A 12318-nucleotide genomic window follows, 5' to 3' on the forward strand; every position below is an offset into this window, starting at 1 on the left:
AAAAAAAAACATTTTAAAACACCTCAATTCCATATTTGATCTAGCAAAGGGGTTTTTTTCAGCAGTAACTGGGAAAGTTACTAGTTAAAGTGAGAGAACACTGTGCAGGTAAATATCTTCAGAGGAAACACACATGCCAAAAGCATTAGTAGCAGCTATTCAGGCCACAAAGCAGATGAAAGAATTAAACATTTGAACGGTGGTCCCAGAAAAGCGAGAAAACCAGAATACTGAGAGGTGTGCTCAATTCGCCTCCATTAGGAGAGCAAACTACTACTTCTACTTTTGCAGTGGAAATAGACGACTTTCTATTCCATCCAGGTACAAGACCTATGACCAAGTAATGCTGAGGAAAAAAGCTAAAGTCAGGGTAAGGTCCAGGATGTACATTTCTGATATCAATGTAACTTTTGCATGTAATCTAGCGTGTTTTTAATTAAGGCCAGTATTGGAGATACTACTTAAGTTTAAGCGTATGTGGGTTTTCTATCCAGCAGAAACTGTGCTGGACAGAAATCATCACAATAGTACCTAAAATTTCACATAGCTCTTGTGCAATTCTTTCCCCCTCCCCCAAATCCACTTAGTAAACTCATCTTCTTCTCCAATCTGTTCAACAGCAACAGGCTTTGACAGTATTAACTTCCCTGGCCTGAATATTTCTGCCTCTCACTTTCAAAGGAAAAAAAAAAAAAAGGCTTACTATCTTTCTACTCCTTGTAGAGCAGTGCTTAAAGGGCATTTTTTCAGTCATTAGCACTGGATAGCCTATTTGAGATGACGGACATAACATTTGGTCTGCAGTTTCCCATCTATTCATGGTTTAATTTACAAGACACAATCTTATTGTCAGTTTTATAGTCCTATAGCTGAATCAAAGCATAGCTGATGGTACAGCTGAGAAGAAAGAAATCTGTGGACAATTTGACTCAGTTTTACAACCTGTAATGGAAGGCATCTGTCCTCAAACTGTCAAACTCATCTGCAGCCCCACTGGACTCTTTAATGGCTATGGTCAACTCACTCAGCCAGAGCAGTGTCATCTAGGAGACAAGCCAGACATGTCTTAAATTCTTCAAAAGGTATCAACATAAGACTAGTCCAAATGAGCCAAAAAACCCCCTGAACACAGAAAAAGGTTGATCACATTGATTAAACTAAAACTCCAGGTATTCGTGTGACCAGCAGCCCATAAGAGCATACTTTCTTCAAAAAAACATACGGCCGCAGATGCTATCTTTGTTCTGCCCACACATACAAAACCAGGAATTCACTCTCAGTTACATCTTCTGCTGCTGCCATGATTCTGGCCCTCATGAGAATGAATCTACAGGAAGAGTAGTTTGGCTATACTGACATCTTTGGTGCAGTGCTTCAGAAATCTGGTATCTTTTGGCTGAAAAGATTTCCCACGAAGAAGTAATTCTGACTGCTTTTCCTCACCCTGCCCTTTCAATGCAACAGTTACTGACCTAGTCAGTTAATTCCTACTACCTCAGAGAAAAAGTCAATGCAGAGTTGGAACAGCAGCAAAAAGCAAATGTTTGAGTCTGGTCCTCTGGGGGGGAAAAAAAACAAAAACAAAAACAAAAAACAAACCAAACTTGTCTTCACCCAGCAGTGGGTTTTTAGGAGTAGAAAGCATTAGTGATACTGATGGCAAAGATGCAGTTTATAGAAGTTAGAAATGCGTGCCATAAGCAGCACAGAGACTTTCTCAGCTGCTCTGCTAGCTACTCTTACTTGTCATCTTGTCACGTCAGCTAAGGCTTGGACTCTACAGTGATTGTTAGTAGTCACAAACCTTTGCTTACCAATGTTACAGATTTTTAATCAATCACTCCTCAGTATAAAAGAGTAATATTAAACAACAGATAAACACTCCTCAGTATAAAAGAGTAATATTAAACAACAGATAAACTCTCTTAAAAAGCCTCTTCTGCAGGACTTCAGCAATTTTTTAACAAATTGTGCTTGCAGAAGTTCTTTTCCACAAAGCTTTCAGAGTTCAGTATGAAAAGCATGTAACGAAAATAAAGGCCCCATCTCAAAAAGCCTCATTGAATTTCCATGTAATAAAAGTAACTTTTATGTTAGTGATTTTCTAAAGAAGGTGGGCAGTGTAAAAGTTCAAGAGTTTTCTTCCTCTACAGAAAAAAAAAAACCAAAACAAAACCATAATCAAAAGATTTAAATAAATGAAACTCTTCCATCTTCCAGTTGCTTGAATGGGATCATGAGAGCTTAAGATAAAAGATAATATCCTAATTTCAAAAATAAGCCAGCTCAAATCATAGCAATTAGAAAGTTTAACTAAGGCAACATAAATGAAGACTGACAGACACAAAGAAAGAGATATCAAAGAGATGTATTGGTTTAATTTTCTTCAGAATTAATATAGAAATATATGCATCTTTTTAAGAGCTACATACGTTTTATTTAGATAAAGATGTGATATGGGAAAGTAAGATTCTATACCATTGCTGAGAATCAAAGAAGGGACAGTATTTACGGTTACATTCATGTTATGATTTTGTGCCTGCAACAATTAGAACAGCTTGTGTATTAGTAGTACAGTGAATCAGTACACTGATGTTAAGGAATCTTCATAATGTTTTGAGCATTGGTTCTGAACTAACTGACGTTTCTCTCTTCTGAAGTTCTTGACTACTGTGGTAGATGATCAAGCAGTTCAGAGTTTGGCATAATCCTTCAGGATCATTTCCAACTTCTGGCTCAGCATGATGTTCCCCTTCACTTTTAGTTTACCAGAAAAGAATGCCTACAAGAAGCAAAGGAGGGAGAAAGAGAAAAGTGTTCAACTATTTACCCACAATCCAAAGGGTTACTAGAGCCAAATAAGAAGCCAGAGAAAACCATGGCTATTCACTGCTTATGCAAAAGCCTTCAGTGAGCAATGTCTATTGGTTATTGGTCGTTAACAGAAAACAGTGTGAACTTCATTTTAATACCATCTTGATTTGTCATTGGCAAGGCCAAGCCTACTGCTCTGGAGGAAAAAACACCACCACCACCACCCCTCGGTGACTTCCATTTCTTTAAGTACAGCACAGCGCATTTCTGGTAAAACCATATTTCTCCGCAGAAGCTGATGACAAAAGTTAGCAAATACACAAAAATAAGGCTCCCAGTCCTCCCCACCCTACCCCACAGAAATCCATGTATCATTGTATTGCTCATTGCATTATTTGCTCAAATTCCTAACAAATCCAAACAGGAACTCACACCACATACATACACACACATATTCAAAGGGAATGCACCAACTTTGTACTCAGTACATTACAACATGCAAGACCAAAACAATACAGAAAATTTTGTTGTGCTTGCAGAATCACCAACTGACCAAAATTTTCACTGAAATGCTGGTATATTACATTTTTATTGTCTGCAGTTCAAAGACCTGCACGGCCTATTTCAATCTTCAATTTTTAACTTGTTTTGCTTTGCTGTGGCTTTGCAATTTGAAAGCTCTTTGAAAGTTCTGAAACAATGTGCTTTTGCATGGCTCCATTAACTTGAAATATGTTCAAATAAGGAATAGAGAGAGACAGCAGAACAGAATTTGAATAGATGCTTTGAGCTTCTTTAGATGAAAAACTTCACAGAAACTCAAAAGAAATACTAATGCCTAAGAACAGATAATGCGCCTGAATTGGAGTCACTGTCCTTTAGCGTTCTAAAGCTTACACGTCAACATCTTGTTTGTTTATGCCTTATGTCTGTTATATACAGGAGGTCACAAACAATTTTATTCATGTGGTATGCAAGACTTGTAACAAATATTTGCCAACATCGTTAGTCTTCAATTTTAAATTCAAAGTCTCCAACAATCCTTAAACTTCTGCTTGAGATCAAAGAAAAGCAACTGTTTGATATATGATGAGCTAATTAAAGTTTTCATTTACTGAAGTTTGAGTCTCTAAGCTGGTATATTCAATGTGTGACAGTTTAATTTACTTTTATGTGAGGCTTTTTTTTGCGGGGGGGGGGGGGGAAGTAAAATTAGTAGTTTCAGGGCAGTTTATCTCAAGAACCTGAAGTGCGGACAGATTACACACACATACTCCTTTCCCTTAAAAATTTTGCCCATTTTCAATGGATCTCCATCCATACATTTTTCTTCACTACAGTAGTAGTAAAATCAGAGTACTGCAACACGTGTAAACCTCCTGTAAGGTAACCAATTAAAACAGCCCGAGTGGTAAAACTGACAAATCCTAACCCTGCAAAACAGGTATTCTGAAGTGCCAGAAAACAAATAAATTTAAAAAATCTAATTTTGCAGTGGTAGGCTTTACAACATTTGAGGTATCTTTGTCTTCCCACACCTAGCATAAAGATGGCATAAATTCCTTATCACGCGCTCTGACTAATTCATTACAAGGTTAATGATATGCCTACACCCAGTCTCAATCTGGTTTGCACTGTCAAAACATCCAGTGTTGCAGACTTCAGAATGCTAACAGTAGTGAAACCACAGCTTGAATTAAAACAGATACTATTTCCCCATGCAAATGAATACATCTGTGACACAAGGGTTTTTACCTGCTGGGGGTTGGTCTTTTGTTGAACCACATCCATGAAATCCTGGTCTGAGAGAGTGAAGGTGGTATCAGCAGAACTTCTCGCAGGTCCTTGATAGACTTCTCCAGAACCATTCTTTAAGTCAATTGCTGAGAAAAAGCAGCAAAGATAGATTTATTTCAAAATAAAGATGAAATTTTCAGTCTAAAGTATGTTACTTTTCTTATCTATTATTGTGAAATGTCCAATCTAACCATAACTCTCTAGCTAAAAGCCACTTGGGAAATGACGCGTTTCTTGCTCTTCAATGAAACAAAATAATTGAGATTACAACATGGAAAAAACCCAGATGATTCCTGTACTGTTCTAATAACACTAATAAGAGTTAGTCACACAGGTAGTAACAGAGGTTTACATCCTAAATGTTAGGATTTAAGCCATTAGATAGTAATAAGCCCAAACTTCAAACTGCGCCTTTTTAGACAGTGGATATTAAAAAAGTGTAGGCTTCTGGTTTTTTAGAGGAAGCAAAATATGCCAGAAAGAGAGACTCAAAAATACAATTATCAAGTAATCCACACTTCAGTCACAAGCTGCACAGTGCTTACAGTAATCGAAGGAAGAACAATCCCTACATAGCCTGAAAAATCCTGTCCTTTCATTTTTATGAATAGACACCAAGTTCAAAGACATTAGCACTGTACTACCCTTCTCTGACACGCTAACCAAGACCTACCTGTTACAGGACGATGGGTTGGAATCCACTTGTTTATCTTACTGAAATCACTGATGCTTCTGTAGTTCAGACATTAGTCTTCACAGAAGACAACAGCATAAATTTCCTAACTGTTTAGACTTTTCCAGTGCTCTCTTAAATAGTTACACTGAATTTTTGATATTCAAATAGAAAATCAGACATTGCTCTCTTATAACGCCCATTTTCTATGTGGAGCATAACACAGCAAGCAAGGTTAAGAGACACATACACAGTAAGTCTTACTAATTTGCTGTTTTATCATGGACCTATGCACACGGGATCCAATAATTTCACTGGCATTAATACAATTTAACATAGGTAGTACTAGTAAATATTGTTAACAGTTTGGATGAATGGGAACTTTAGTAAAGGAGTAGAAAAAAAAAAACTATGTCAAAGCAGGAAAATACCTGCTTAAAGAAAAACAAAGACAACTGTTCAACATTGACACCTCTTGAAGGAAAAGTTAACTGGATCATCAAGAAAGCCTTCAATATGATCTCAGCTTCCTGGTTAGATCTAAAACATAGACACACGAGCATATGCATCCCAATTAAATTTTTTGTTTTGGTTTTACAGCAAGAATTTAGCAGTTAATCCTAGAAACATACAAGTTCAAAAAACAACCCACAGTTGATCTGAAAATTCTTCCATAGATGGAAAAAAAACAACCCAGAAAACAAAAACCAGCATCTACACAATAGTTAAGACTCAAAAGATTCTAATTAGCTCAACTATTGCAGAATTTTTAAAGTTAGTAATAACTTCAAGGTTTTAATATTCACAGAAGTCAAATACAGCACTGGAAAAACATGCTGTTGCATTTTCCCTGCTTTGCCCCATTGGTAATATAGCCTGCTCTGCTTGAGGTAAAGAGGATCTTAAGCCTTTGCAACTACTTGCCCTTCTCTTCTGGAAAGCCCCAAATTCCTCAGAGTGTCTGGAGCTTCAGAGTCCTATTTCCCCGAACCACATGCCCTGCCAAAATAATCTATTATAAGGTTAACCCTGTCAGGCATTCTGTCATTTGTTTAGAAGAATATTTTGACAGGATGTGCTCTGCCAACTCACTCTCAGCGTCTGCAGATTCCCAGCCTTTCCCTTTACACATTTTCCTCTTGGCCCCCACTTTTTAAGTACAAAGCAAAATCATTACTCAAGTGGCTGTCTCTGTAAGGACATGACACCTCTGGTTTCAGAATCATTGCTGCCTGGCCAATATTAAGACAGTCACACAGTTTCCCTTAGTTGTCACATTTTAAGCCACTTGCTTGACTACAGAGACTTATTTCTGCATAAACCATCTCATGCACAGTCCTTTTCCAAGTAAGTTTTCTGAAAAGTTGAGGTGCGCTGTATAGCTCAGGAATAGATTTTGTTTGAAGCAGTTAAGTCTTCCATTTTCTGAAATCTGTTCTAAAAAGGAATTTATGCAGTTACAACAAAACTAAAAAGGGAATTAAGTGTATAATGATGCTCTGTGAGAAGTTACATACTGGATTATTATTATCCACTTGATTTTAACAGATACTAAGGTAAATTACCACTTCAGGGACAGGTTTAATAGATATCACTGACTTGACATAATGAGAGGGGGAAAAACCAAAAATTACTGATCACCCATAAGAACATACTGTGTATGTATCAGAAAAGGTTTACAGCATATCAGTATTTAAGATGTCAGCATTTAAGTTACAAACACATACAAATAACATTACATTGCTGAACTTTTCAAAATAATTTCATTTATAAATTTTTGTTTTTATTTTTGTACTCTTCACAGCTAGTAATACAAAACATCAGACAAGTTCCACTTTTTCCCCAGATCAGCTTCATCTATGTATATGTTGGGAACATCAAAATCCTCTAAATATTTTGGTTGCAAAGGTTCATAGTGTTCATATGATGAACATCTGTTAAAGAATAAAAAGCCGAAAAACATTCACACAGCCTTAGGGCCACAAAAATTTTCCTAAACCTTCTGTGTTTGTGGGTAGGAACTGTGTAAAATCCTTTATGATCCAGAACACCTACTACATAATTTATCATCATAAATAAGCCTTTAAACATTGTTCCAGTAGGCTATGCAGGTACAGACCACTAAAGGGGAATATTTTATATATAAATATATATATATATACACACACATACACATATATTATATGTATATATCCATCCATTGAGTCATTAAATGCAATGGTTACCAGCTCCTCAGGTTAAGCCAACCAAACTTAACTCTCAATGAATTCTTAAAAAATACCTCTACTCAAATTCTAGCAATGTGATGAACCATATCAACATAGCCAAACTGAGCCCCTTTTGACCCACATGACTATAACTACCTAGTAAGCCCCTATATATATATATGAAGTCACAAAACACACTTGTGTACTTGTAGGATGCTTAAAATTATTAATTATTTTAAAAGACTTCTGAACTTTAAAAATTGAAAAAGCATGACTGCCTTCTTGTGCTTTATTCTACATGCATTTTTTTTCCCCGTTTTTCCCTTCCCAGCCACTTCCACAAGGAAACCCAGATCCTGAAAGCCTGACGTAACATCTCCCAAAACGCAGCACATCCTATTCTCCTCCACTACTGAGCACTGGCTGGAAAAAACAGACATGGTATATATCATACAGTTGAAGATTATAGTGATAGATCAGTCTTAGCATTGTGTTCAGCACACACAAAGTTAGAATTAAAAAGGTGTAGTGACTCAGGCAAGTTTTAACAACTCCTAGCCTTTAATTTCAGTATAATACATACTTCACATTATTGTTACAAGCCCTCTTCTCCTTCTCCATTATCCTTGCAAGGCTTAAGATCTTTATCTACCAATCCACATCAACAACCAACTGTAATCTCTCCAAGCACAAGTATGCCTGTGAACACTACATAATCATGGTACTATACATATAATTGCTACGTTTAATCACATCAAATCTTTACTACACCTCAAATTAAAACTTACTAGAAATTTTAAAAAGAGGAGCAATCCAGTAGTATGCACTTTTCCCTAAAATATACAAAAGACCATTTCTATTTAGCAATAGGTTAAATTTCCATTTCCTCTTTATTCTGTTTACAAAGTATTATCAGAGACCTGCTAAGGAAGAAAAAAAGAAAAAAAAAAATCGGAACAGCCACAAAAAAACCCCAAAAGTAATGTGATAGCAAGTGCTTTCCTTTCATGAAAACATTAAGGACCCCGTCCTTTTCCTTCAACTTCTTTTTTTGTTAGGCCTTTTGGAGATAAGTTACAGCATCACTAATGCAAACAGTGAAAAACCAAACAAACAAAACCAGAGGAATTACCAGAAGGAAAAGAAATCCTGCAGCTTGATTCACAGATGAGACTTACTGCAATTCTTTATTCCATGCTGGTGAATTACACTGGACAAAAAATAATTAAAAACACAGCATACGTTGGTATTTTGAAGAAGGAACATAACTTCTCTCATAACACAGAATGGAAAACTGTCTCCTCAAAGTTGCTTGTTAAGTTTTTGCAAGACAAAGGCTGAGGAGCTTGTAAGATAGCTTTTCTCACCTCCTGACATTCACCCATTCTAAAGTATTCAGACGGCAACTGAAACTAAAAGATAGCATTGGCACATGGACAAATGGATATAAACTAGCACTGAAAGACATTTCTTGGTATCAGAACAGATCCCAGTCAGAGACAAAAAAAGTCTACCTTTCTGAACCGATCAAAGACCAAAAAGGATGGCTTCTCCTACGAAGTACCTTTATGAGATAAAGCTGTACAACACTGTTGTCTGCTATAGCGGACAAGAAGCCAGGAAACTGGCTTGATACAAGTCTCCTATAGTCCCATGTCTCCATGGTCAGAGTTGCCACCTAGTCACTGCAATTTGTGTCCTGCACTGCCATTTCCTCCACCACCTTGAGAATGACTTGGTGCCAGCGTAGCTATGGTAGTGCTTAAACTCAAAAGGGTTCCTGGGTCGGTTGGTGACCTGGGTAACAGCCTGACAATGATCTCACACGCTGTTACTACAGCTCTGCCACCAGTGATAACTCCCCGGTAGCTTAAAGGTGTCTCACGTGTGCCCGTGCCAACTGCAGATGGTTCTTGCTCCTGAGAGCATGCAGCCCCACCGGCTGCTACAAAACCCAAACTTAGAGACAGCTTCTCCCCCAGCCACTCATAGAGCTGATTCACTCCATACAAAAATACAAGTTTTGCCTATGGACGTGGTACCTGCCAATATTGTGTGTGGCAACACAACTTAAATGAAACTCAGAATTTAAGTCATCAACCAGCTTGTCAAAAATCTAAAATTTAAGTTTTACATACCTGACAGAGAAACAGAATTGAGCCATTTCAGTGAAAGGAGCAGTAACTACCCTCCAAATACCTGTTTTTATTTGTGCACAACAATGTTAACTGCAGCAATCAGATACGTTAATTATTATCCCCCATAAGATGATCTTGGCAGAGAAATAACGAGGTCAAAACAATCACATATACCCAGGCTAAAACATTAGATATTCACCTTCTAAAGCATGTAGCCAAAAAACCTTAAAAGCCAGAACTGGGGGCACGGGGTTTGCTTTTGCTTTCTAAAACTACCATGCCATGTTAACGAGAGAACTATTAAGGGGTCAGACATTTTCTTCTTTATTCTCCTTCACAGAGGATAGCTAATTGCAATACAAGACTCATCCTCAAAGCAAATGTAACAAAATGTCACCCGCCCTTCATTGCCTGGAGTCATATCACATCATAAACTGCTTAGCAGTTTCCCAGTAATTTCAGCGAGATGTTCACCATCAACTGCACATAATGATTTCTTCTCAGTTCTCCTACAAAAGTTTTATTTTTCTGAGACTTGGAAAGGAATAAAAGTTTCTTCTGCCTTCAGCGGTTCCTTTAGAAACATGGTGAAAAGCAACAGATGGGTAAACTGTTTGGAAGAACCATTAGCTATCACCTAATAAATCTGAATGGCAATGCTTTTTCTCTGTGGAAGCAGAAATTGCAGTGAAGGAGCTTAACTCTTTACAAAGATAAAAATTCCATAACTATTAAAAACCTAAAAGCAGTTGTTGTACAGTATAAATATTCAGGAGACAAAAGAGGGCATGCTTTAGTGAAACTAACTGGAGAATTCAAAGCTAGGGGACTGCATTAAGAATTTTGTTATTAAAAAAAAGTTGTAAAAAGCTCCAGTAGTGCTAACCTTATTCCTCTAGCTTTGATGCTGTCAAAATCTATATTGCATTATCTACATTTTCAGCATCCTCTTAAATTAGAACAGTTTGCTTTCGTAAAGAAAAAACACCATGCAAGATCAGCTGACAACAGCCACAATCCATCATTGTTCAGACGGTGAATGAACTGTCCGAAATTTCACATCCCCAGTGCAAGACACCTGAGGTTCTATGCCTTCACAGTTTTATGTAAAAGCAAAGGTCATGGCTAATTAAATAGACTAGTGTTACTAATATTAACGTTATCGAGTCTCTCTGTAATGAGAACGGTTAAATCCAGTTCCCAGATCCCATTTAAAGTAATAAATACACAAAAATCTTCACTTATTGCATAGAAAACAGATCAAAAGGTTACAGTTAGATTTGAAACAAAACACTGACAATAAACATGAATAAAAAACCCTTTTGGTCCCTGAAATTTTAAAACCCACCAAAACAGCTGTGTGAGTAAACAGCTCCCCAGCAGTATTTCCTGCTGCTGCTTCCTCTCCTGCACTTGCCTGCCAGCCTCCTCCGCAGATCGCAAGCTCAAGGACATTAGCTGCAGACGCTGGAGCTACAACCATCAAGCACGACAGCACGGGGCTGCAGGGCCCAGATTGTTTCTAGCACTGTCAATTGCTGCAGTTTTCACAACAGCACAAAGCTGGGCAAAAGTGACAAGCCAAAAGATTAAAAGACAAGGCAACGCCATGGAGTAACAAATTTAATATCAGAAAGAAACCTAGCAGGTAGCCCGAGAGAACCGTAAACACTGCCTTCAAAGGCCTGGGAGGCCCTTAGCAAGGGAGGCCTTAAAAGACAGAAAATGAAACAATTAACATTAACTTAAGGCTTAAAACAAAAACAACCCCAAAACACAACCCACCTCCCGACATTTCAATTGTTTCAGTGATAACACGTCAAGACTTTTGAACATAAATTGTTAGGGTATGGAATACTTATCCAAAGGAACCAAAAACTCTTTACCAATTTTAATTTCATATTTTCCTGTTTGCTTTATTGCAGCTGCTTATGTTATAGGATATAGCTTTTATTACAGCAATTTTATTTTAATAAAAGAGAAGGGAAAGAGAATTCTAAATTGTTAGAATCATTAATTTAGCATAACATTTAGAGTACTGATTTAATATTAGTATACACAGAAGATCAACTAACAACCACTAAGCCAAATTTATACGCAGGGCAAAACAGTACAATTCTACTTACAAAGCTGGCTAACATCAAAACTGAGGCAGGTTTGAAATTGGTCAAAATAATGACAAAATAATTAAACTCAAGCTAGAGCAAGGACAACATTTATCACCCGAACTTTTAAGTCAAAAAGTAGTTTTTCAATGTATAAAACTTCTACTCATGTACAAAAGCTTCCACACCATTAATAGAAAAAATCTAGTGTTCAAGTCAGTAAATGGCATTGTCAGTGCTGCATATCATAAGTTGGCTGTCATTGTTTATGTGTATTACAAGAGTCTTGCTGATCATCATATAAAAGTTTGTCAGAAATGCCACGTTGCTTGCAATATCTTAACTACAAGAAAGCAGCCAGGCTTTGAAAGCAAAGCCACAAACCCCTGCCTTCTTTCATATCCACTATGCAAAGTGAATTAGGCTAGCATGCTGCAGAAGAGACAGTACATGACAATGCTCTTGAATACTGAATCATAATGTAAGCAATTGTTTATCAACTCTTGGATGCTTGCTTCTGGTAGGTCTTCCCTTTTTTTTTCCCCCCTCCTTTCCCCCCCACCTTTCTTTTTTCCTTCTTTTTT

The 12318-nt window shown here is 37.2% G+C and overlaps 1 protein-coding gene across 2 annotated transcripts in view; it reads right to left on the reverse strand.

The window, feature by feature from the left end:
- Positions 1-2352: 2352 nt before the first annotated feature.
- LOC135324835 (peroxisomal multifunctional enzyme type 2-like) overlaps positions 2353-12318 on the reverse strand; it is a 69479-nt gene continuing 59513 nt past the window's right edge. For both annotated transcript variants that reach the window (XM_064501801.1, XM_064501802.1), the window contains exons 23-24: positions 4570-4697; positions 2353-2782 (exon numbers count right to left, since the gene is read on the reverse strand). In XM_064501801.1, coding sequence (XP_064357871.1) covers positions 2693-2782; positions 4570-4697 — 218 coding nt within the window. In that variant the 3' untranslated portion in view covers positions 2353-2692. The remainder of the gene's footprint in view (positions 2783-4569; positions 4698-12318) is intronic.

The sequence above is a fragment of the Dromaius novaehollandiae genome, chromosome Z (genome assembly GCF_036370855.1).
Source record: "Dromaius novaehollandiae isolate bDroNov1 chromosome Z, bDroNov1.hap1, whole genome shotgun sequence".
Taxonomy (NCBI): Eukaryota; Metazoa; Chordata; class Aves; order Casuariiformes; family Dromaiidae; genus Dromaius; species Dromaius novaehollandiae.